Source organism: Cryptotermes secundus, unplaced genomic scaffold (genome assembly GCF_002891405.2).
Source record: "Cryptotermes secundus unplaced genomic scaffold, Csec_1.0 scaffold617, whole genome shotgun sequence".
NCBI classification, from domain to species: Eukaryota; Metazoa; Arthropoda; class Insecta; order Blattodea; family Kalotermitidae; genus Cryptotermes; species Cryptotermes secundus.
The window spans coordinates 219,736-247,187 of NW_019724592.1; the positions used below are offsets into that span (position 1 = coordinate 219,736).

At 39.0% G+C, this 27,452-nt stretch overlaps 1 protein-coding gene and 1 long non-coding RNA gene across 7 annotated transcripts; one reads left to right on the plus strand and one right to left on the minus strand.

Moving 5' to 3' along the window:
* Positions 1-95: 95 nt before the first annotated feature.
* On the minus strand, positions 96-15,297 carry LOC111862375. 5 transcript variants are annotated; one of them, XR_002842420.2, is made up of 5 exons: positions 12,830-15,295; positions 10,993-11,725; positions 8,723-8,981; positions 1,878-2,117; positions 96-545 (listed from the first exon to the last, which is right to left on the minus strand). It is a non-coding gene; the product is annotated as an uncharacterized LOC111862375 (long non-coding RNA). The 5 variants fall into 5 exon arrangements; XR_004512789.1 differs by lacking the exon at positions 96-545 and having other exon boundaries at positions 1,756-2,117; positions 12,830-13,059; positions 14,118-15,297; XR_004512790.1 differs by lacking the exon at positions 96-545 and adding an exon at positions 10,850-10,893 and having other exon boundaries at positions 1,756-2,117; positions 12,830-15,297.
* On the plus strand, positions 14,345-26,670 carry LOC111862374 (zinc finger protein 271). Of its 2 annotated transcripts, XM_023847700.2 has the most exons (4): positions 14,345-14,419; positions 20,786-20,993; positions 22,684-22,860; positions 24,333-26,670. In XM_023847700.2, the coding sequence occupies exons 2-4, from the start codon at positions 20,991-20,993 to the stop codon at positions 25,515-25,517; spliced, it is 1,365 nt and encodes a 454-aa protein (XP_023703468.1). In that variant the 5' UTR covers positions 14,345-14,419; positions 20,786-20,990; the 3' UTR covers positions 25,518-26,670. The 2 variants fall into 2 exon arrangements, with proteins under 2 accessions (XP_023703468.1, XP_033606527.1); XM_033750636.1 differs by having other exon boundaries at positions 20,786-22,860.
* The last annotated feature ends 782 nt before the right edge of the window (positions 26,671-27,452 follow it).

Below are 27,452 nucleotides of genomic sequence, written 5' to 3' on the forward strand. Positions count from 1 at the left end.
TTAATAATATAGAAAATGAAGATATTAGGAATTGCATAACTGATTTTAAAACAAACACAATGGAATCCAGGCAGTTAGCACCTTACTGTTTGTGCAGGTACTGTAATGTGGAGATTAAAGCAGAGAATAGAAAACAAGTGTGTGATCATTTATTTCATTACAAACACAAAATAATTACACCATTTAATTGGTATAAAACACTTCAACATTGTTTGGACTAAAATAAGATATTATCCAACCCCTTCCTTACTTCCTTAATACAGTAAAACTTCTGTGGCAACATCCCACATAGCACGCAGTTCTGCCGGTCTTTCAGACAACACTCACTCCTAAGAGAATATCACATTGGTGACCCCGACTCAGCTGGACGCCGCAGACAGCTCGCAAGCAGCAGTATCCAGGGGCTGTGCGGCATCCAGCTCTCACGTACAACCGCCCACCACTCAGCAGCTAACGGACTTGTGGAACACTTCCACCGGACATTGAAGGCAGCCATCATGTGCCACGTGGACTAACAGTGGGCTGAGGCACTTCCCCTGGTTCTCCTAGGAATCCCACACCTCTATTAAAGGTTTCTTCTGCGAGCATTGAATTTGAACACTAAACCATGAAAAATGTTAAATGAAGGTAATGCAACCCAGACTGCTGACATGAAATTACTGTACTCTTCTCCTAGTATAATTAGAATGATCCATGTCATGGAAAATGAGGTGGGCAGGGGATGTAGCACGAATGGAGAAGAGGAATCCATATAGGATATTGTAGGGAAAGCCAGAAAGAGACCACCGGAAAGAAGGCGTAGGTGAGTGGACAATATCAAAATGGATCTTAGAGAGATGGGATGGTATGGATTGGATTGATGTTGGTCAGGACAGGGACCAGTGGAAGGCTCTTGTGAACATGGTAATGAACCTTTGGGTTCCATAAAATTCTGGGAAATTCTTGAGTAGCTGCAGATTTGGCAGCTCCTCAGAAGGGCTCAGCTCCATAAGTAAGTAATGTTAGATTAAAGGAAACCCTAAAGCAAGGTTATGTTGCTTGTCACTAGAAAGTTCTAAGGACGTTATTTCTTTACACTCAGTTCCACATAACATGGAGCATGCTTTTCTTATGAGAGAATAAGAACTGTTTGTTTGGAGGCTTCATTTCCAGAATATGCTATGAAGAGAGCCCTTGGCCACCCTAGAAGATGCTTAACACTGCACCCAAAAACTTTTCTGAATGCTCACTTGCTAGTATATCTGATTCCCATAATGCACAATATACAGAAGACCTCACTAATTTGGACTAATAGGGAGCAAAATCTTATCCAAATTAGTGGAAGCCCAAATGATAGAACTGCTACTAAAAATTTTTGCCAGGGAAGTTATAAATTGGACTTCACATGTCTTTTTAGGCAATACAACTTTATTTCGAACTTAAGACTGTATATCATAAAATAAATTTACCATGTAAAAAGGGACATTTTGATATCAGTTTTAAAAACATTTTAGGTAACCTCCATACTTAGTATTATTGCAACGAGGGGCTATGCTACAAGCCGGAAGGTCATGGGTTCAAGTCCTGATGAGGTCATTGGATTTTTTCAGTTGACCTAATCCTTCCAGCCGCACTAGGCCCTGGGGTTCACTCAGCCTCTAACAGAAATGAGTACCAGGAATTAATGAAATAAAATTCCTGGGGAGTAAAGCACGGTCGGCGCGTAAGGCTCACAACCTTACCGCCATCTTTGAGCCGACTGTCTAGATAATGTGGGACCCTCAACATCTCACAAACATATGGACCTTCACGGCGTGGTACAGGGATAGCTTTACTTTTTTCTTCTTTTGTACTGTTCTTTTACAACTTGCTTCAGTTCCCTCAGCATTAGGTAGTACCTGTTGTACTGTGGGTTACAGTCCACACAACTGATTATAGAGTCGAAGTTTTGTTTCACTCCTGAAAATTTCAGGTTTGATCATGTTTCTTCTATCTTCTCATCTTCCTGATCCTCTTCAGCGGGATTTCGGTATTCAAAGTCCTCCTCATCCTTATTAAGCCAGTCACAAATCAATTTTGTTCTGCTTTGGTCCAACTGTCCTTTTCCACTTTTCAGCTTGATCACTACATGGATTATCCTGTTTCAGCACAAATTACAATGTTCATTTACGATTTTCTTTAATATCATATCAGGTGGACCTAATTACACCATATTTATCCACTACCCTCTGAATGGAAGCATCATTATTTTACTTTATAACTAAGTAACTAAGATAAAACTCCATGGTTTTAGTCTGCAATCAATTTACTTTATTATTTAATTTATTTATTGCATTCTGTCAATCCATATAAGCTCAAACCAACCTACTGGATATAGAATCTGTCATGTTTAAGCATAAAACAATGAAATATACATACATAACCATGTCTGAACATAAGATAATAAAATATACATTCCTAACCCATACAAGAACAAATGAAAACACTAAGATCACTATAAATTACTGCAGTCATATACAATAATACAAACACTGATACAGTTATAGTAGATACATAAGCTATGTAATTATATTATCTGTAGGAGAGACAATAAAGACAAAGTGTTCATTGAGAAGTTGATTTATAATATTCATTAATACTATAAAAAGCATGTTCAGTTCATTATAAAGTTTGTTTAAAACTTCCATTTTTTCTTGAGGGGTTAAAGTCATATTTTCCTCTAGTACTCATTCTAAGGGATACACATTGCACTATTACAACACTTAAATGTAAACAAAAAACCTACTGAAACACTAACATGCACTGTTCATACAAATGTAGAAAGTTTTAGGTTAGCTCTTTGTGTACCTACTCTCCCAGCTGATTTTATAGATCTGGAATGCTTTGATGTCAGATCCCATTTCAAATGGCCTTGTTGTTTGACGTGAGGGCTACATACATACATACATACCTCCTGACATCTATGTTAGTGCTACTTGCAGCAGTTTGCAATCATTAATTGTGGCAATGTGATCATCAAGGTCATAATGTGCAAAAAAAAAAAACAGTTGTCCAAATTGAGGGTTTCACCATATTTATGGGCTTTACCTTGGGAGAGATACCACCACTGCACTCTCCTTTTCTTCCTGAAGTGAACTGACAGTAAACAAGGCATATTGCATAGATTGATGAAATAATTCACCAAAACACATTGCACACAACACAATACAGATGACCTATTGTGAAAGAACATGAGCAACATGGGTTTCATAGTGAGATTCTACTCAATCAAAAATTCTGTTACTTTTAAAAAATATATTTTAAGTATTAGTGTTTCAACTCTCACAGGATAATATATGCGAAGAATTTCCTGTGAAATGCTGGGCACTTTCCGATGATGATCATTATTGACTGAAATATTTAAAGGCTTCATTTTTAAACACATTATTGCATTTGATGGAATTTAGTCTTAATTTTACTTACTCTATAAGAAGCAATGGTCAAGAGCAATGTCTATTGTAAAAATACATATGTAATGGAGGAACCTTAAGAAAGAAACTCCATCAAATATACAACAGTAATACATGGTATAGGGGAGACACCTGTCCAAAACATTCAGAAAAATGAAGATAAATTAGTAAATTAAGCTGATAGTTCTCATTCACCTAGAAGCTTATCAAAGCAAAAAGCTATATAACCTCTGAATTAAACAGAACTTGTTACAGTAGAATTTTTTAACAGCTAAGAGCACAAGGAAATCCTGTTTCTATAATGATCTACACTAAATGCACTCTGATGTAGCAGAAATTGAAGGAGATTTCTGTGCTTTTCTTGGGCTGGTTAACATGAGTCAAGCAATGACATGACATTCGTAAGTTTCCTTTAGGATGCATAACAGAATTCAAGACTGGCTTGGCACACGGGAGATGACAACATTAAGGAGACAAATTAAATGATGATTCAATTGCAAGTAAATTTTGGTGTCATTTGAAGACTTCATTAAAAAGTAAAATCACTTCTGAGTGCATAAAATGCTGATGAGAAACTGATCTGTCGTGGATGTGCCTCCAACAATGACAGAATTTCAGATAGACTTGAAAGTATTCTGACGATGGTGCATACTGTACTTCTTTTGGACTTCATCCATCGTCTGGTATGTAAAAGACAAAAGACCATGACGTTTCGGAGACTGGATCTGTCTCCGTCTTCAGGTGGGTAGGGCAGGATAAACCTACTCAGTTGGGCCCATTAGAAAGAGCAGGTCTCAATCACTGGACCTTATCCTTCTCCACCCACCTGAAGACGGAGACAGATCCAGTCTCCAAAACGTCGTGGTCTTTTGTCTTTTACATACCAGACGATGGATGAAGTCCAAAACAAGCCAAAATAAGTACATTAGAATTTCAATCTAAATATTGGGCACCTTGGCACATATCATGTAATGAGAGAATTACTGTTGTGCCAGTGACACCAGCTCATGTAAAATTAAGCTTTGCATGGGAGGGGGGGACCTTCTTCAAAGGACCTGAAAGTATAAATATGCTTGCCTGACACTTTAATCAGAAGGAAGTACTGTTGGATCATTCCATTTTATAACAGTGTTTGATAATTTTGTGTCACAAGCACACACCCATCTGAGAATGGTTTACCAGAAAAGGCTGTTGTCATATAATGTATGAGTATGAGGGGTGAGCCATAAAACTGGCCTTAACACTGCTACCTTCGATGGTCTATTGTGCTTGTCATATAATGTACTAGCACAGCAAAGTGAAAATGTCTCAAATTCAGATGATGGTAAATTATTTGTGAAATATGTCACCTTATGTTAATACTATGTTTTAACCTATGGATCAGGCAGTGACTCTTCCAAAGGAAAGGAGACATCTTTGAGAAACATGCTGATGAAGGCAGTGCTCTTAAAACATCTCCCTTTGTTACATGCCATATACGAGGGATCATATGCCTGCAATCTGAAGATATCTACCATTAGTAGGTTATGGAAAAAAATATTTACCAATTATGAAAATGAATATGGCATGGGGTATGGGGAAGAAATTTGCCAAGTTTCCTTACATTTGCAAAATACAGAAAGCTGCAAAGAGCAGAGTAAAAATATAGCACGATGGCTTCATGTTGACTGTATTGATCCAGGCAAGTGACAAATATGTTACAAGTCATATGAGCAAGCAATTGAATCTAATGAAAATGGGATGAAATGGAAATATTCTGGGGAATGCAAGTCAGCATTTCATCTGTCTTTCAATAGACTAGGAGTTTATCGTATTATGCAGAACAACAAAATACACTTCCTTCTGGTTAGCTGCTGTTACACAGTTCAAGGAAAGTAAGTGTGTTATGTAGTAAAGTAGGTAGAATAAGGTTATAGGATATAAGGAAAGCTCCCAGAGAAATGTAAGTTTAAAGGACTGTTTAAAAAAAATAATTAAGTGAATGCAGTAGGGATAGTAGTATTTCCACATTTGGGCATTATTCTTTGGTTTTAATTGCATGTTCTACTACTTCCATTAGTGAAACTTGGAACCCTAAAATGGCCATCTGCAATTTCTTGCTCTCTGAGGCCATATTCAGGAACCCATAGTTACTTGGCAATTGTTAATGGTTATTTCCAACACAGAATCCAGTTAGGTTTAGGTTAGGTTTAATCCTAAATAGAAATTTAATTCCAGAATCTGAACCAAGCATTATTCAGTTACAAGACACACTCAGAAAGAGGGGAATCCTCTCATATTGCAAGAGAACAATATAAATTTTATCTTGCTCATGTGACTCAAAGGCATTGTCTACTTGCAGTGCCTCAAACTGAACTACAAACCATTGGTTACATTAACCATGTATGCCAAGATGTGGTTTATGCTTATGACACAACTGCATTCCCACAGCATGGTTGCATATGTCTAAACCATGTAACTCTAAACTTCTACTATTCTTCGGGAACCACCGGTTTTATTTTCGCTGAGAAGCATGTTATTCAATTAACTTTGGCCATTTATGAAGCTGATAGTCTTTGCTTAAGACAAAAAATTTGATTATTAAACAGTATTCACTAAAAGAATTAAATTACAACATAAACATATGAAATGAAGTAAACACAAAATTTTTCCAAGTCAAAAATGACGCAGTCAGGAGACAGCTACTGAGCATTTCTGTTACAAGGTATGCACATGTAAAATTCACTGACTCTTGACAAATGATCAAAAGCAGAAGAGCTTAAATTTGTCACTTGAGCTATAAAAGAAGGCTAACGAAGACCCAACTTTTATCTGTAGGATCATAACGGCTGACTGAGTTGGATTTATGGTTATGATCCAGGAACAAAGAAACAAACATCGCAGTGGAAGAGCCCACAACCACCAGGACCGAAAAAAAAGGCATAGCAGGTTCGGAGTTCAACAAAGAGCATGCTTATTGTTTTTTCCAAATAAAGGGGATTATTCAACTTGAATTTGTTTCTCCTAACACCACGGTCAACTCTGTCTTTTACTGTGACATTCTGAGATGCTTGACAGAATATGTGTGACAAAAAAGAGCATAACTTTGGTGCAACTACAACTGGCACTACCATCATGACAAGGCACCCGCCCACATTTCCCTGAAAACTACAGAATTTGACTATCAACAAGATGATTATTGTTCCCCATCTTCTCTATTTGCTATACTTAGTCCCCTGTGATTTTGCTTTGTTTCCCAAATTAAAAATGAAACTGAAAGGACGACATTTTGAAAGAGTGTCTGACATCCAAAGGGAACTCCAAGTGGTACTCGACAGCATTAAGGAAAATGACTCCCACGGTGCTTTAGAAGTGCAGAAAAAATGATGGGATCACTGCATACATTCCCAAGGAGATTATTATGAAGGAGATGGCAGCCAAAATTGCATAAGTTGAGCCAGAATTTCTTCTTGATCTAGTCCGGGACCTTTCCGATACCACCTCGTACACTAGGACCCGAAGATGTGCCACCATGCTAACCAGATTGGACTCCTGACGACTTCTTTTATAATTTGCACACCAAGGAGTTCCTCTAGGAGTTATCCATTCACTCGAGGGATGCTGGAGCAGCACACTATCATACTGATACCTGCATGCAGGTTTAAAGAGCCTAGTTAATTAATCAGTTTATTAACTGAAACACTTCCTCAGCAAAATGAGTTCAATATTTTGTCCACCCACAAGAAAAGTACATCTTGTTAGTAACATGAACTCTGTGACAGCAGAAACCAAATGTTCAATACTGCTGCAGCACCAAAGTCTGCCACTGAACATGACCCTGAGTAAGTTCCAGTCTCCTTCTACACTTTCCTCAGTCTTCCAAGTGGCCAGTTTCGAGGATAATTTCTTATAAAAATCCAGCATGCATACTTCGTTTTCCTCGCATCACAGCCAAATAGATTTCAGTATCCTAATAATACTAAGACACTAGTAAAAAATAATGAAGATTCTCGTTTAGTAATATTGTAAAGTGTTCACTTACACTGTATACCTCATATCCAAACACTTTCTTGAGAATTTTATTTTGTTTCCTTGTTTGTTCATTATTCGTATTATGACATAAAATTTCACTTCCACACAAAATTCAGGCTTTCTATTTTGTATATCATAATTTTGGAATGTTGCTGGGTTGATAATAGTTTAGAAAAGACAATTAGAAATATTATTCTCTTCCTGATTTCATAATAATCCTCAGATCTATTTGCCAGTGTTGTTCACAGACACATTTTGACTTGTTCTTAAATGATTTTTAGTAGTTGGTTGCTGATTTTGATTTCATGTCTTTTAGATTGATTTCTTAACTGGCCTGTGAAATAATGTATGTGGTATTTTTCATATTTACATTCTTCCTCAATTAATTAACAAAATTAGCATAAGCAAGAACCTGATTCATATTGTAGTCTACTAAGCTGTAACACCATTTAGTCTGGTAGGTGTGTACAAACATTTTGGATTAATATATCACCTCCATTTCTACTCTGTACCTATCTAACCAGTTAAATTATGTGACTTGCAGTGAAAGGGTTATCTCACTGGACATGGACTGCTCTGGGCAAACGGTAGCTTTCCAGCTTTTCAAGAAATTCCTGTTATGGAACTCAAAGGTTTTCCAGTTTCACCACAAAAGCCTTTCAGTCTACCTTGTCCAAAGCCAGTTCAACCCATATCATGTTATCACGATCAAGGCTACACTAGAGACAATTTAAGATGTGGGGCACATCTGCCCTCACCATGACAGGCTTAGATCTACTGTATTATATTTCAGCATCCTGTTACACTCACACAATATATATGGATAAATACCGTCTTAAGTGCAACAAATTTTATTGTAGTTTTTACTTCTTTTCCTCCTCCACACTACATGTTTCGGCCCTAAACGGCCATCATCAGGTGTGTATCACTCACGTAGCTGTTACACTGCTTGTTAAAATTTAAAATTACCAGTCTTTCTAATTGTATAAAATCTTTGTTTATCTACACGCGTCGATTTGATTTTTAAATTAGCACTTTTTAAAACTTAATTCAAGTTAAAATGTCTATAAGATCTCTATTCTTTCTTTTTCANAAAACTACAATAAAATTTGTTGCACTTAAGACGGTATTTATCCATATATATTAGATCTACTGAATTAAACTTTTAGCAGTTCCATGCTTCAAATGAAAAGGACTATTCTGCTTAATGGGGCACTCAAATATAGTTCCCTGGCTTCATGAAATTGAGTCCCAGGTGACTTTTAAACCAGGTAACAACTCACCTTTTGGGTCTAGCTTAAGGGTCACTGGTATGTCAACAGCTCCTTCAGTGAGTCCTGTGTGGTCATTACAACCATTTTCCTTGATGACTCCTGCAGTCTCAAACTATGAGTAGCGTAAAACAATGACCTTTAGGCTCTCGCTGCTTATCCAGCACCCTCCAGTGCACTGTGTGACGCTCTTTATTTAAGGTTCTTCGTTCATTTACGTAGCCCTCAGCAGAGAAGGTTATTGTATTTTGGAACATTCCTCAACTGTTTTCTACAATGCAAACATATTCATTATTTCTAAGATGTAATTACATCACCTGACACAGCACACTATTCTGATTAAGGCACAATCTTTTACAAATTCCTTATATTTAACCCTCTCACATAACCTATGATTGAATTTTAAAAAAAGTTCCAAGATATAAGACGCTCATATACTTTTGAATACTATCATTTAACAATGGATTTAGCATACAAAAGTAAATAAGAATTCTGTAGCTCACAGTTATGAAACGGTACTGCAACTATTTTGGAATACAATTATTACACAAAACACAGGAAATACTTCACCTGCCACAAGCATTACCTGCAGGCTATTTCACAGTGTACCGCAATAATACTGCCTATAAAAACTATTGTTTATGATAATGAAGTAATAAAATTCATCAAGTATAACATCAAGTAGTTCAAAACTTCTTTCGAAAGGTATATCCATTATGTTCTAGTCAGTCTTTTCTTAAAATGAAGTCCAAATTTCTTGCTAAATGCTCCACAACAAAACATTCTTGTTTCAAAGGTTCTAATGTGTTGTGTGTTATGTCAACATTTCCTTTTATTTTTACCTGAGCTCATGTTATGCCTTGTATATTTACCTGCTTTTCCTGATATTTAATATTTATCAACAATGATTCTTTCGCCAATTATACCCAACACCCCGAACCTATAAGAACTGAGCTTAACCCCCCTTTAATTGTAGACTAACTACATTATAAATCAATTTCATACGGTTCTTTAGATCCCGTTGAATCAGGGGTGTCCCCCCGATTTTCCTGAATGCTACCTAATATTTTGACTCTCCTCGGTTGCTTAGGCAGCCCTACTGCCTGTTTCCCTGTGAGCTTCTTGTTCTACAGTCCTTGGTATCATGCCCTACCTTACGGCATATCCTACACGTAGGCCTGTTCCTATAATTCTTTGTGAAGTGCCCAGTTCCTTGATATGTGAAACGTGTGACTAAGGTTACTGCATTCACCTCCCTTTTTTAAGCAATCTGTATTCCCTTTTTATATTTCCTGGGTGGTTTGGCCTTGTCACTGTCCCCGGACCACCTTTAAATGTTTGCAATTTGACATCACTTTCTTCTAGTTGTGCCATTTCAATTAACTGTGCTAACGACTCTTCATACCCTCTTGTTTTTACTTACTTACTCATGGAGCTGAGCCTTTCTGGAGGAGCCACCAATTCTGCAGCAACTCAAGAATTTCCCAGCATTTTATGGAACCCGAAGGTTCATTACTGTGTTCACAAGAGCCCTATACTGGCCCCTATCCTGAGCCAGATCTATCCAATCCATACCATCCCATCCTATCTCTCCAACATTCATTCTAATATTGTCCACCCACCTACGCCTTGGTCTTCCCTGTGGTCTCTTTCCTTCTGGCTTTCCCACCAATATCCTATACGCATTTCTTGTCTCCACCATTTGTGCTACATGCCCTGCCCACCTCATCCTCCTTGACTTGATCATCCTAATTATACTTGGAGAAGAGTTTGTTTTTACTACATACTTTAATCCTGTCATCACGCAATTATGACAGAAACAAACCCTTCAAGAATTCGAAAATGAGTATAGTAACCACTTCCAATGCATTTGGATTAACTTTCTCAATTCTAGCCATAGCTTCCCTCATTAAATCAATGCCCATATTAGCTATTCTCAAACCCCACTGTTCAACTGTTTCATTTATCTATTGTTTGTAAAAGTACCCCCATATAGTATTCAAGAGTCCTTCTAACTGAATAATTTTCTTCTAAGATGGCCTTACCTTGTTCTGCTCTGGCTAGAAACCTACCTTTGGCTTCTCCAATTATTTTAGATTCTATGAACTTTAAAAGCAAAGGGTATTTTGTGGGGTTTACCACTTGTCTAGTTGCCTCAGCTCCTGCAGAGAATTCTTGCAGATCTTTAGGGTTTCCATTAAAATGTTTAGAAATTAATTTGACTGCCTGAACCAGAGAAATAAATTCATTTTCCTCATCTGCCATAATGGTTTTGGACTAACCTGAAGCAGAAAGCGAAGGATTGTTGCAACACCGAAGTTCAGAGTAGAGGTGCCCTGGAGGTTTCATTGGCTGCTGCTACTGGCTGATCACCTGTGCTGTCCCTTGGGATGTAACACAGGCTGCTGATAGCTTCCTTCCATGGACTTAGCAACTACTCCCTTCCAGGTACTTTTGCACCTCAGAATCCTCAAAATGAAGTCCCTCCGGCCTTTCCAGAGAAGTCTCAATCACTTTTTATCCTGTTGCTGCCACCATGTAACCATTTTCTCTTTTGTTTGCTGGGATGAGAAAGGGGCTGGTGTGATGAGTAGGGAATCTAAGTACCTTGAATGATAAGCTATCATTTAACTTAGCTGCAAGAGCAAGCAGCATTTCATTTAAGGTACCATTCAATGCAATAAGGATATCCTTAATTATAAAAATGGCTGAGTCTATACTACAGAGTGGGACACATAGACCTTTCCGATTTCAAAAATGCATGGAATAGAAATAAAGAAAGATGCAGGCAAAATTATTTTATTATTTGAAAGTACATAGAATGCAGTTTTAGTTTAATGGGATTTAAAAATAATATCTTCCAAATGGCCACCTCTGTCTTCCATACACTGATGGAGCCTGTTTTGGAAGTTTTTCATGACTCTACGAGTCATATTCCGTGGAACAGCGTTGATTTCTTCGGTGATGGCAGCCTTCAGTTCATCAATAGTTCGGGGACGGTGTGTATACCTTTGCCTTGAGGTAGACCCACAGAAAAAAATCGCATTGTGTTAGATCATCAATTAATAATACCAATATTTTGGCTGCTTCATGTACAATGTTGAGTAGTGATAACAGTTCCCACACAGATGTAATGAGAAAATTATACATAACTACTGTTTCCACCACAGTAATAGTGTAGTTAGTTAGTTAGTTGTTGGAGAGGGTGGGTTTCCCCATGCACTTAGACCAGTATTGGTCCATTGTGCTTCCCCCTATGATATTCTACCAGTCTCTATACCCTACCTATACTGGTGCGTACTATCAGTCCCGCCGAGCCAGCGAGTTCGGCCTCCACTGGCTTGGTGGTGTCTATAATGCTTCCCCCATCTATCAGAAGCATTAGAGACTACTGTTGGGCGGGAAACGTCCTTGAATTTGGCTCAGTGACCTCCTTTGGAGATACGAGGTTCTTTTACGTGCCGTAAAGCTACGACACGGGACACACAGCTTGCAAGTCCCTCCCGGAGGACTTGTTCCCTGAATTTTTCCACCTTTAAAAATTCGACGACCTCTGCCGTGTTTTTGAACCCGCGTACCACAAGTCATGAGGTGGGAACGTTACCTCTAGACTACGGAGGCTGCACAGTAATAGTGTAAGTTTACTTGGTCTCTTGCCTTCCACAGGTTTTATATGAGTGAAGGATGAAAAATCAGAAAGCAAATGAAATAATGCAGTCCCTAAGACACACAGTATGTGGCATACTGTACAAAATTAATAGCAGCAGTATGGGTAATGAGGTACAGTAATGGAGATTAAAAACCCCAGAGGAGCCATTTGCATTTCACTTCAGCCTAGATTGATGGCTGTCATTCTCAGTAGTGGTAGGGACCACTGATGTCTGGATAGCCACATTAAAAAGGATGCAACGGCCACTGTCTGGGTGATGCCACATCAAGATGTGAGTAGACAGATAACAGGCCTTCCATGGATTCCTGGATTATCACGATATGGAACAAATCAGTACACAATTGAACATAATAAGAAAGTCATCAGTAGAAAATGTACAAGAGAGATAATAATCTTAATTTTTATAAGAACAAGAAATTCCTTACTTCAGCATATAATCAACAACTTACTACACATTACAAATTCATTAACAGAGATGTGGGAGTTAAGCGCTCTGTAGTCGCCGCTGGGACGCCAACCGCTGTCTTTCTTGGGCACAATGTGTAGTGCTGAGGACCATGACCTCTCTGATCGACGAGCTGTACCATCCCGCAACATGGCGTCGAACTTGGCTTTTGCAATGAGGCTTGCGTTGTCACACTTGCTTGAATGTGGGCAGTTCCCACAGAGTATTTGGTGTCTGATGAAAGGTATGCAAAAAAGGTACTGCTAAATGAAATGTCTGGTGTCTGGACAGACTTCTAGTTCTTACTGGGAGCTTGTTACAAATATACAATTTAATTCTTGTATAATATACACCTTTTGATTACACTGTAAGATTAACAATTTGCATTCCTTCTGAAATATTTCACCATCATAAAATATTTCACAGTTCATAAAAAATACCTTCTCAAAATAACAGCCTGGGATACTTTATGCAGAAAATGGCTATTATATTCCAGCATGTTCAGATGGTTCATAATGTACAAACAGAAAGTTTCTCATACAACACTCAAATCCTAAACTATACAAATCTTACATTGAAATACAAAGGTACGGAATTCTTAGCCATTATTTTGACTTACACTGCCTCTTAAACTTCAAAAATAAATATTAACAAGTGGCAGAACTTTTTGTTGCAAAGCTTGTCACATTTTCTGTGTTATGCTAAGTTAATTACACGGTAGCAAAACGCGAGTTCCTGTAAAATCAAATCCAAGTTACCATCCAAGTATATCTCGTTTATTTCGTCAGCAGACTGTGTTAGACAGACATTGACACATTTTAGTCTTACAAGACCATCAACAGGGGGTATACAAAAAGTTCTTGTGTTTATTTACATACAATGTCATAAAGACGCAGAGGTGCTGCTTCACGCATTCTTAACCTTAGCACTAGGTTGGGGTGAGGGGCTTAACTCACGAACCGGCAACTTTACTTCCGGTGAAGGGGTTCCTATACACACTTAACAAGAGGCTCTGTGGTGTGCAGAACCGGTTTGAACAGTGAAAAAGAAAAATCTCTTGCCCTTGCAGGGTACAGAACTCGGAATTCGCGATTTTCCAGTCCGCAGCCTAATCACTATAACCCGTGAGTAATAAATTTAATATTTCTATGCATAATCCCAGCACACACAAAACTATATATTTACATGGTTTAAGTAACTCACTTTCATTTGACGAGTAAAGTTGTTATTACTGTTACAGATTTATATCATACGTCTTACTTCTTTTAATACTGATTTTCAACAACACTTACCTGCTTAGCACTTCAAAACGTTAACATTCAAATTCTTTCAGCAAAACTGCCTCCATGTGACACTGTCATGGCTGTCATGGCGGGCATGGCGCAATCATTAGGAACATCACGAATATCACGAACGATCACGAACTCCACGAGATTTCCGAGCAGTGGTGCCAACATATAAAATTGAAATTACTTTGAAAGACAAGTGGGCCAATTGCAATTTTCCTGTCGCTTACATCAATCTTTCTTAGTGGGATGTGTTTCACTTGATGCATGAATGAAGAAGTCATGGGATGGCAATAATAATGAATACAGTAAGCCCAAATTCAGTTATACAAATCTTTCCTGAATTGTAATCACACATTTTTCATTAATGCTTCATTGTTGGTCCTAAGATGTATATAAGTACAATAAAACATTCCAAAATTTTTGCAGTCTTTTTATGCTCATAATAATGAGTATAATGGTCTTGGAAAGAGAGAAGCTTGAAGCATACTGGTGGGATAATTTTAAAAATGAAAAAAGAAAATCACTGGAATGCAAATTGAACAAGAAGTTGAGAGTCAATTGCTTTGATTATACAAAAAAATTTGTCCCTGCGAGGAGTTTATGGTCTCCTCCCCAGCATGATAATTAATTTGTATGCATTTGCAAGTACCTCCTGCATCTGGAGACTGTTTCTGTCTATAACCTGAACATCTATTGTGCTGTGACAAGGACCTTACTTAACATGCAATACATGTTTGTTTGACTAGCTACCTAACTCCACAGAGCTGAGTCTTTCTTGAGGAGCTAAAATTGGCTTGGCTACTCAAGAAATCCTCAGCATTTTACAGAACATAAAGGTACATTACCACGCTCACAAGGACCTACCACTGGTCCTTGTCCTCAGCCAGACAAATGCAGCCCACACCCTTCCATCCTATCTCTTTAAGATCTATGAATATGTTAATATTATATTCTTATCTACAGTTACATCTTCCAAGTGGTCTGTTCACCCCCAGGTTTCCTAATGGAAACTGTGTATAAATTTCATATCTGTCCCATGCATGCTACATTTCCCATTGATGATTTTATCATCCTAGTAAGCAATATTCCAGGTGGGACTTAGTTAAATGGGACACATCAGCTATTGGTGTATGCCGATGATGTGAATCTACTGGGTGATAATATAAATACCATAAAGAAAAACACAAAAACTTTCATTTATGCACATGAGAGGGTTGGTCTAGAAATAAAAACAGAGAAAACTAAGGGTATGTTGCTGTCTTGTCACCAAAATGCAGGGAAAAATCGTGACATAAAGATAGGTAACACTTTTGAAAATGTGGCACAGTTCAAATGTTTGGGAACGATGATAACAAATCAAAAACTTATTCGGGAGGAAATTAAGAGGAGGTTGAACTCGGGTAATGTTAACTACCATTCAGTCCACAACCTTTCGTCTTCTCGTCTACTGTCCAAAAACATAAAAATTAGAATATAGAAAATTATAATTTTTCCTGTGGTTCTGTATGGGTGGGAAACTTGGTCTCTGACATTAATAGAGGAACATAGACTGAGGGTGTTTGAGAACAGGGTGTTGAGGAGAATATTTGGACCAAAGAGAGATGAAGTGACAGGAGATTGGAGAAAACTGCATAATGAGGAGCTTCATGACATGTACTCTTTTCCAAGTATAATTAGAATAATCAGTTCAAGTAGGATAAGGTAGGCAGGGTATTTAGCACGAGTGAGGAAGAAGAGGAATGCATAAGGGATATTGGTTGGAAAGGTATAAGGAAAGAGACCACTGGGAAGAGGAAGGCATAGGTGGATGGATAATGTTAAAATGGATCTTAGAGAAATAGGGTGGGATGGTATTGATTGGATTGATCTGCCTCAGGATAGGGACCAGTGGAGGGATCTTGTGAACACGGTAATGAACCTTCAGGTTCCATAAAATTCTGGGAAATTCTTGAGTAGCTGCAGAATTGGTGGTTCCTCCAGACGGGCTCAGCTCCATGAGTAAGTAGGTACAAGTACGATAGGACGGAATGCACAGGCAGACACACAGAAAGGTGATCTCATAACAATTCTTTTATGTTTGTCAAACTAAGGAAAGTAGGCTAAGTCAAGTAAATATGTCCTGCAGTCCCGAGGGCAAGACTTGCCACAAGATGAAGGGAACAGAACCTGCAACCCATTGCTTTATGTGCTATGCGTGTGTCGGTCTGAGGGATGAACATTCAGATCAACAGTTGTTGATAATAATATTTTATTTATGGAAGTAGGTGGATGTAAGTGTATTGATTAATGAAACTGTAAACAGAAATAGTACCTAACTTGTTATAATTTGTTTCACGGATACTGCAAAACTTGCGAAAGCTCGTATCTACAGTTTCAATATAAAACCTATATCATAGTAACACAAAAGTTACCCAATTGTTTTGGTTGCTACATATTATTTAGACGTTACCTGGTAACGAGTTCAAACAATGAAACTTCACCAGGCTCTGCCTTTACATATGTACTCTTCGGAATCCAGATAGCGAATAATTTATAACATCAGTTACAAATCTTGTATAACGAAATCGTGTGATTGATTATTAACAAGTCAAAAGTCAAAATCACTTACGACTGAGGGTCAGTCAGTCGGTAAATCTTGGTGTCGAGCCCCATCTGGGACTCATAACCAGATATTTATTACTGTTTGACAGTTACGGTCTTGTTTTTGTGTGGCGCCCTCTCTGCTTCTGGCCCTTGCCAGCGCAGTCTTTCTCGGGTCTGGAGTCCCTTGGGACTCGTGACCATATTTTACTGTCCCAGATCTGAGACTTCCCTTTTCGTCGCTTCCAACGTCTCGCAGGGTCACGGTGGAGGTATTCGACCTCGCCTCCACACGGGCATTACTTACTAAGAAGATTTTCTTACGCCCATCATATATTTTTCGGTTCGGACCCAACAGAAAACTACCTCCGGCTGTTCGTTTAGTTGTGTGCGCATATTATTCGGTTGTTTACAGCCCGTTTTCCTGGATTTCGACGTTTTTATGACTGCAAGTTTGGCTTTCACGTATAATTTCACACCACTTTCAATCCCTTGCGAGTTCAGTCCGTGCTAAAGTGGGATACCAGCAGAAGAATCAGACATGTAGTCGCTAATAAATAAATTGCTTCCTTAGATGAAATTAACAGCTGTTTCAGTAGTACATTCTTTTCAAAATTTGTCACCAATTGTTTTACGAGATTGGAATGACGTAGAGATATGAAATAGTCATGATGGTAAATATAAATCCTTTCTCATTATATAAAACATGCTGTGTACTTCAGCCTATGGGCATGAACTACATTACTCGGAAATGGAAACTTGACGTAGCATATGGCACGCTGCCGGCATGCAGCTTATAAGAACTTCAAATAAATATTGCTTTATAACAGTCCCAACAACCAGGACTTGGAAAATAAAAATGTTTTTGCTACCTAATATTTTTGATGGCAACACATAATCGTATATACCATATTTACGCATGTATAGGCCGCGTGCGTGTATAGGCCGCAGCACAATTTTCAGACAGAAATTATAGAAAAAATAATTTTCTTGGAATATTATTTCAGGAGTAGAACACCCTGTATTACTAATTATGAATATATATTTTTTTTTAAATGAAGTGTGATTTCGAATATTTCGAATATAAGCCGCACCCCAGTTTTCCTCTTGAATTTTTGGCAAAAAATGTGCGGCCTATACATGCGTAAATACGGTAAATAAAATGTTTTGAATTCCTTTCATATCAGATTGATTGAAAATGATCTCTAAAGTACATGTGTGTCCTTCACGATATCAACACGTCACACGTTTAGATGTCTCAAACGTTCATGCTTAAAGAAACCTGTAAGCAACAAGAAGAAATTAATTTGATATGGAACTCTTTCATTTTGTCACTCGACTCAGGGACTTCCTGCCGAAAGACCAAATCTTATGTACTGAGTATGATATGCCAAAATGTCGATCATAAAGACGAGAAATATTTTCGTGTTATGAACTTGTTTTCATAGAGATCACAATTATGTCAGCGCTTTATATGAAACCAAGGACAAAGTGGTGATTAGGCCCATATTTCTGTAAAACTGCAAGTGAGCAACCGATGCAACAGGTTGCTCAAATACACTAATAATTGTTCCACTAGTTGTGCACAAATATACAGCAATTTCATTAATTTAGGAAACTGTGACATGACGGGATAATTTAACAAGGGACTTCACAGTCGCACAGTTGACATGCTTCTACGTCACCAAACAAGCGAGCCATTGCTAGGCAACAAAAAACACACAACAATTAAAGAACAGTGTATAACAAAGTGACACGCGGCTTTACAGCCTACTGCTTTGGCGAGTCTTAGGAGGCGACGAAAAGGGAAGTCTCAATTCTGAGACAGTAAAATATGGTCGCGAGTCCCAAGGGACTCGGACCTGAATAAGACTGCGCTGGCAAGGGCCAGCAGCATATGCAAAAGACAGACCCGTCCTCTCGTCAGAGAAGGCGCCCCACAGAAACAAGACCGTAACTATCAAAGGGTAATAATTAATATCTGGTCATGAGACCCAAATGGGGCTCGACACCAAGACTTACTGACTGACTGACTGACTGACTGACTGACTGACTGACTGACAGTCAGTCGCAATGTGACTTTGACTTTTTGGTGCCGATAAAGCGACACGCGGCTTTACAGCCTGTATTGCTTTGGCACATAGATTGTCGAAAATTAAAGTTACACTTTCGGAAATAAACAACGATCTTCCTTGTCTAGATAGTTTGTTAAAACATTTGCAGAGGCTACGAAACTTGTGGTAAGAAACCAGGTATCCAGTGTTTAAGACAGCAGTTAATTGTGTCACGAACTCAATTAGGCGAATGACCTGCAAAAAGGCACTTGAACGGTGGGACAGAAAGAAAGGTAGCAGTGAAGTCACACTTCAGAGTATAAGGCCCATTGCGAAATCCCTCCTAAAGAGGGATACACGAAGAACACAAACTGCTGTGCGTGGTTCCCCAGGCCTTAAAATTTCATCCAACAGAGAAAGCCAACGCAATTGCTGATTAGAAATCCAATCGTGAAAGATGGGTGGAGAGTAGAGCTCAAGCTGTACTCGAAGACGTAGACAACAGCCCCCCTCAGGGGATAAGACCATGTCACTTACAGAAATTAATATATTCTTTGAAATTGAGAAAGGCCTGCGGAATTGATGGCATTCCAAGTGAATGCCTTAGGCACCTTCCAAGGCGACCTTTGCTATATTTGACCCATTTCAATCATTCGATCATTACTTTCGGCTGTCCCATTTTCCAAATCCTTGGAAGGAAAGAAAATTATAACATTACCGTAACCCGGTAAAGAGCCAAAATCCCCTCAGAATTTACGTCCGATAAGAAAAATATTCCCAATATTGGACAAGGCGAAGCCCGACATAAGAAGTATAGGAGGCTTAAACTTGGAGGCGGTGAAGCATACGACCTTTCAAGTGATTAGACTGCCGTTGTAGCGGAAGCCACTAGAAATAGGGCAAAATTTTCTGTACTGATCCTGGACTGAGGAACGCATATCCGAACAGTCATTTTCTAGGCAACGATCCATCCGTTTCTAGACAACGTAAGCAATGGGATATTGTAATTCTAACCGCGAGTTTCCACGGTTATTCCGAATTGTTAGAAGCGTTGAAAGATAACAGAAGGTTCATTAACTAGCAACAGCCGAAGTTATAGAAAGCCTAGCTTCGACGAGAGCAGACGCCAGCGCGCATCCGAGAAAGGGAATACAATACTTCGCCGAGATAAGCGGTGCAAGAAGTAATTATAACAGTGAAGCTGTGGGTAATAATTGTACTTGTAAGCGTGTAAGTGCGTGTGTTCAATAAATATTCGCTGAATCCGAAACCTACGTGGAGGTTATTCGTCGCTTAACATAGGCAAAACTCGATCATATTTTATATATATTTTTAAGAGTTTTAACGTGTAAAATGTAAACATCTTTTACATTATGACAAAAGGCTTACTACTGCAGACAATGAATCTGAGAGAGAACAGACGCGTCCTCTCGTCCAAGAGGATGCTCCACAAATCAAGACCATAACTGTCAGAGAGTAATAAATATCTGGGCATGCGTCCCAGATGGGGCTCGACACCAAGACTGAACAACTGAATGATCGTCAGTCGCAATATGACTTTGACTTTGAATCAGCCGTGCAGACAATGACTCTAACAAAAGACAGATCCATCCTCCCCTCAGAGAGGGCGCCCCACTATAACTGTCGAACAGTAATAAATATCTGATCATGAACCCAAGATAGGCCTCGATATCAAGACTGACTGACTGACCGTCGGTAGCAATGTGACTTGTACTTTGAATTAGTCTTGAGTGGCAAGCGAAGAGTGGCAGTTCGTGATTGTCCATGAGGAATCTCCATTGTTAGCAGCTGCTAGCTGGCAACTACTAATGACAGAAAATTACAAAACAGAAGACTTTCTATATGCTCGAGTAGTAATGACTTATAGGATGTGTAAATTACTGACACTGTTATAAACATTTGTAATCACGAATTATAATCGTTCAGTAATTCCAATAATCAGTCCAACCCCACGTCTCGTTACTAATAAGTGACAATATGTTTATACACTACTGATAACTGTTTGTTTCTTTTCAGGACCTGCGCAATCAGTCAGAGGTCGATGCTAATACAATTATCACATCTCTCAAGCTGAAACAGTAGGACTGCTGCAGCCCACAAAAATATCTCGTGTGAGAAGCGAGTTGTAAAGTTACAAAGAATTCTACATTCTCTTGCAACAAGAGTATCAAGAATTGTACTGCACAGAAGGGCAGAAGTATTTTCTGCTCTGAGTAAAACCATGGTGAGTGTTTTGTGTTTCTTTGGACAGGAAAAAAAAATTTTTGGTTTCATCTCACGATTTACAAGTACAGAGAAACCAAATATTTTGGCAGAATCATAAATTTCATAACACCTTTTTACAGATAGTTGTAGGTAATATAACACTTTAGCGTTCTGTGTACTAGATTGATATATTCAAGATACATTATGTGGGCAACTCATGTAGCATGGGTTTGAGTGTGAGAAGCGCAGAGAAAATCCAGAAACAAAACATGAAGCAATGAGATAATTTTGAAGAACTCTGCATAAAGGTTATGATATTATTAATCATTTTCATGCCATAAGCCGAATATATTGTTTCGATTAGCGATGTTATAATTGCCAGAGTTGAGGGGATTTGCTAAATCTTAATCACTTGGTAGATAATGTGTATATTTACACCTCAGCAGGCTGGACAGTTCAAGCAGTTAGTTCCATGGAAGAACTTAGCAGTCAGAGGGTCTTCACTCAAAAAGCACAAACACCAAGCCCAATTAACATGGGGCTGTGACAACACAACAACACAATGCATCATAACGTAAGGAAGAAAGCTTGGATTGATTGCCAGCTTTTTATAATAAATATACTTTCGTTTTTTTTAACTTTGAGAATTGTGTAACTTCTGACGTTTGATTAACTGTTAATGTTGCTACCCTTAATAGCAAGATGAAGACAGGAAAAAATCCTACAACATAAAATAAACATGAGGATAGTTGCATAGTTGCTTAAGGTCGAAACATATTGTAATAGTAAGGAAAACGAGTGAATGCATTGTTATGGTGAAACAGTATCCATGAAACCATTGTGATATTTACTCGAGTTGAATTTATATATCTGAAATAAATGTACTTGTAAGCAAGAAGTTAAACATATTTTAGTGAATTAAGGGGGAAGTTTGTGGACTGGATTTGCTTCTCTTAGACTGCAGAACCTTGACAGGTTCCCTGCACTTAGTAGTTGATAGACATTTTGAAGCTGCAGGGAAGATGAAAGTACAAAACAATTATTATCAGTTCGATATCATGGAAAAAAAACAGTATCATATTTTTAGACTAATTCTCCGATTTTGAAAAATGTAAGAAGTTGTGGGAAGAACTATTTGCCTACTTTTTTCTTTCACTACTTGTTAAATATTTGATATGACGCCGACCTCATAGAAAATTTCACTTTCAGTAACTTCTGAATACGATGTAGCTTGACGCATGAAAGCCGTAGTAGCGGTATTAGAAGAGACGGCTGTTGCTAGGCAACGTCTCGGTAAGAAGTCCTCCAGCTCGCAAGTATCTCAGCAACTCGACTGATTGGTAAACATGGCCGGGCGGGACATGTGGGATAAACTGCTGATGTCACTCACCCTCATCGCAGTTCTTGGCTTCGGTCCCAGTCGGGACCCATGACGATAGTTCTGCATTTGCTTCAGAGTCCTGCGGAACACAGTTCACCTGCTTATCCATAAGCTAGGGAATGGTTCTGTTCCTGGGTAATGGTCCGGTTGCTATGCATCATTTCAGTAAACAAATCCCTTGGCAACGAAGACACACATCAACAGAAAAATTATTGGATGTGTCCCTTTCTGTGTTATCTAAGTCTGTGTAAGACTGGCGATTGTTTTGAGGCAGAATTTTTGAAGCGAATATACAGTCATGACAAATGCGGTATTTCTTGATTTACAGAACACTGCAGATTTCGAGAGAGTATATGTAAGTAGCCTGTGTGACGAGATATGCCCAGCAGCTTCTCAAGATGCATATCAAACCATCAGCGTGAAAGACGAGGTAACGTCACATACAGAAGCAGAGGAGGATCCTCTCGCAATAACACTTCCAGGAGAAATGAAGTCTCCAGCTGAGGTGAGCTGTGTCTCTGTGTCCAGATTAGGCCGAATTCACTAATACAGGTATCCCTCGGTTTACGAACTTATGCTGCAGTGAACGCCTTTAATTGTTAAGAAAGTTTTCGAGAATGCATGGTACATACAGAGTATGGGCTGATGGGGAACAGCATACATCACCACCCACCTGCATCCCCCAGTACCTGTCCACATCATATAGATCAGCCATGCTCCCCATGTTTTCATTTCTTCCAGACATATCCATGTTATCTGTGCCCAGTCTAGCTCGGTAACAGCACAAAAATGGCTTAGGTTTCAAAACTTCCGCTCAAGAACAGGCTGTGGTAGCTTCACATATGGCCCCACAATGAAGCCCAAACTATCATAAATCCTGTCTACTCACTGTGACCTATATTAACACTTGTGTATACTGCACCATCAGTCCTGAGATTGTACGCATTGTGAATCCCGAGAGATTCCAGACTTCCTGAAGGTGCATATCTTGTTCTGTAATCATTTGCTGAAGTTGACAGCACAACGTTCCCACCCTGCCTGCAACAATAGCTTTCTCGCTCAATGCCTGAAACTTCCAACCTGAATGACGACATATTGCTTTACATTCACTTGGTTAACACACACACAAGGCCATTTGCTTTACAACCTACAAATTAAGGTAAATTTACTGGGTATCTATCTCAGTAGACTTGCTCGGTAATGAGCCTGTCAATTCAGAAACATTGAAGATGTTTCTTTGGGGGTTTGTCGTCTGACCAAGCTCTGCACGTAAACCTTGTACTTTACCCCTTCAAATTCTAACCCTGTGACATCAAAACATGTGGGCCCAAAGAGAGAAGAACAAATTGCAGTCTGTGTAGCCATGTGTTCTGATGTGGCAAACATTCGGTTCCAGCAGGAAGCAGGAAGCCATGCTTATAGCTTAATATTAGGCACAATTGCCTGGCTGTTGTAAGGTGCCCCCACGCCTATTTTTGGAGAGTTTGGTGTGCCTAATACCATTTCACTCATCTGAAAGGAGTGGCCATTTCAGGATAAATGCCTAAATTTTCATGGCCAGGGAATTTTGCTTGGCATCCTAGGAGGAAAGTGACAAGGATTATTTTTTACAGTATCGGGGTAGCCGTTCTATGTAACTCACTCTGTTACATAATTTTCTTGAAGTCATAACTTAACTTAGCATTTACTTTGTTTCATATTATGATCCTACGCTCCATTAATGAGACCTTGTACAGCCGCACAAATACATAATATTATTTAATTTTTAAATTTGTTTCGTAATCGAATTGTAGCTCGACTTCTACTCAAACAGCCATGTAAACTGATGCACGCGCATGCGCACGTTGGCCCACGTTCACTCACCATATTGCCTGCGGCCCTTCTGTCTCCTGCCCTTTAACTCCTAAATGTGCTTGTATTTCAAAATTATTCCTCCTTATAGGAGTGTTATTCAAGCCAGTTCTTCTCGTTTTACAGACTAGTCTACATCATCTTCAACCTGTGCTTGGTAAGGAGCGGCCATATTCCTGTCAAGTCTGTAATAAGTCATTTAGACATCCCTGCGATCTGACGACACACCAACGCATACATAGTGGGGAGCGGCCATTTTGTTGTGACGTGTGCAATAATTCATTCAAACAACGCGGTAATCTAAATGCACATCAACGCATACATAGTGGAGAGCGGCCATTTTGTTGTGACGTGTGCAATAAGTCATTCAGACAACGCGGTAATCTAAAGAAACATCAACGCATACATAATGGGGAGCGTCCATTTTGCTGTGATGTGTGCAATAAGTCGTTCAGTCAGCAGAATGGTCTGAAAACACACCAAAGCATACATAGTGGGGAACGGCCATTTTGTTGTAACGTGTGTAATAAGTCATTCATTCGTTACTGTGATCTGAAGAGACACCGGACCATACATAGTGGGGAGCGACCATTTTGCTGTGACGTGTGTAATAAGTCATTTGCCGAACGCGGTCTTCTGAAGACACACCAACGCATACATAGTGTGGAGCGGCCATTTTGTTGTGACGTGTGCAATAATTCATTCAGACATCGCAGTAATCTAAAGGCACATCAACGCATACATAGTGGGGAGCGGCCATTTTGTTGTGACGTGTGCAATAAGTCATTCATACGACACAGCAATCTAAAGACACATCAACGCATACATAGTGGGGAGCGGCCATTTTGTTGTGACGTGTGCAATGAGTCATTCATACGACACGGCAATCTAAAGATACATCAACGTATACATAGTGGGGAGCGTCCATTTTGCTGTGGTGTGTGTAATAAGTCGTTCACTCAGCGGAATTCTCTGAAAACACACCAAAGCATACATAGTGGGGAACGGCCATTTTGTTGTAACGTGTGTAATAAGTCATTTATTCGTTGCCGTGATCTGAAGAGACACCGGAGCATACATGGTGGGGAACGGCCATTTGGCTGTGACGTGTGTAAGAAGTCATTTGCCGAACGCGGTCATCTGAAGACACACCAACTCATACATACTGGGGAGCGGCCATTTTGTTGTGACATGTGTGATAAGTCATTCAGACAGCTGGTTCATCTAAAGAGACACCAACGCAAACATAGTGAATGCGGCCATTTTGTTGTGACGTGTGTAGTAAATCGTTCACTCAAAAGAGTGTTCTGAAGATACATCAACGCATACATAGTGGGGAGCGGCCATTTTGTTGTGACATATGTAACAAGTCGTTCAGTCAGCAGAGTAGTCTGAAGAAGCACCAAAGCCTACATATTGGGCTGTGACGTGTTGTCTGAAGACACATTTATCCTGACTCAGTGATATATGTAGAAATTTATAGAGCAATAACTTTGGAATTAGACTACGGGAACAGAGTGTGATTTGTAGAAGGGCACTGTGTTGTTTGCTATAGCAGAGAGAGGGAGAACTGCACGCACTTAATTTGAACTGCTGTAGACCATTAGTCAGGGTTTTTACAGTTTTACAACATTTGTCGACGAAGGAAATTTAACTGGTATTATAATTCATAAGCAAAAAACCACATCTCTATGAGAAAAAGTGTTACTAGTTGGAAACAAGAAACACACAAATGATATTAAAGAATTTTTTACTTGCCGACTTGACTTTTTCAGGTCTTCTTTACTGTACGAACAGCAAAACACAGAAGTGGACATAAATTGGAGGCAGTTTCTCAGAATCCAAAGTGACAAAAAACACTAATTTTTGGAAGCTTTCGCTACATGAGAGTGTAATATAGGGTTGATTATCAATTTTCGGAGCTCCCAAATAGACATGTATACTTTTTCCAGAAGGAAACCAAACAAATAACGACCATGAATCAGCAGACAACAGAGTTCTACGTTTCCAGTGAAATTTTGGATAACTCCCACCAGAGTGTGAATTGCTGCTTCCCTGATGATAGCAATATTCACACAAATTACTTTGGATCTGTTTCCAGGCTTTGTTAATTGTACAGAATTTGAAAGAACACGATGTTTCGGTAAATGTTTCTCATTCCTTCTTCAGGTGGAAATTTATTGAGGAACAAATTTTACCCTTTAGGTAGAGCTAATATGGAATCACCGGTCCAGTACAAATTACCATGTTCACAAAAACCCTGCTTGCTACCTGAGCCAGAGAATGTTCATTCCACACCACTCTATCTTTGTCTCTAAAATCTATTTTAATTATATCTTCACATCTACGACTAGGTCTTCCTAGAGGTCTCTTTCCGAATGGTTTGCCGGCCGAAATTCTATATGCATTCCTCATTTCCACCATGCATGCTACATGCATTAAATATACTTGGCGAAGAGTATAAGTAATTTAGGTCACCTATCATCTGGGGTTGGTGCAATAGGCCAGATTTGGCCGCAGTACAAGGGACTTAGTCCCACCCCACTAGCAATAAAATATACGCATTTATGGGGAGACTTGTGTGCAATTTTGGAGAACTAGTTTTATGAATATGGACTGAAATTTTGTAATAAACCACTTTATATGTAACCTAAATAACTGACCTACTAAAATTCATTTAATTTTCTAAGGATATTGTCTTATTCCTTCCATATATTTGTTTAACATTGTCACGTTTAAGAATGTGAGTATAGACTGGTTTTAAATTGATGATAGGATTAAGTGGACTCTTTCATACAGCGCGTGACTACACTTTACAATTAACTATTACACCCACACACTAGTGTGTACAGACATCTCTTCACTAGCGGCTGGAAAGCAACGTTCCTCTTCTTCTGGGTTCCCTAACTGTCCCCGCGTATCAGCTACAAGCTTCTTGCAATAACAGCTCACAATAGCTGTTACTTAAAATCTTACTAACGCAGTCACTCACCAACCTACTAACTCAAATGAATTCAACTGACTCTCACTAACTGTCCTCTTTGTAACGTTTCGGCACTGACCACACAGAAAACACTGTCCCTATGTTGCACTTTACGGGCCGTTGCATAGTAACGGTCGTTTTCTAGGTGTTTGTGTTTCTCGGTCATTGCCTAGCAACCGGTCTAAATGCCACAATATTCAACAGTTCATACCTATCCTGCCATTTTATATCAATTACATGTTTACAACTAACATAGAGTCAAA

Coding starts and splice junctions, on each gene's coding strand:
- LOC111862374 (XM_033750636.1), top strand. CDS start 22,654: ATGACAAATGCGGTATTTCTTGATTTACAGAACACTGCAGATTTCGAG. Junction 22,861..24,332: donor AAATGAAGTCTCCAGCTGAG/GTGAGCTGTGTC, acceptor CTCGTTTTACAG/ACTAGTCTACATCATCTTCA.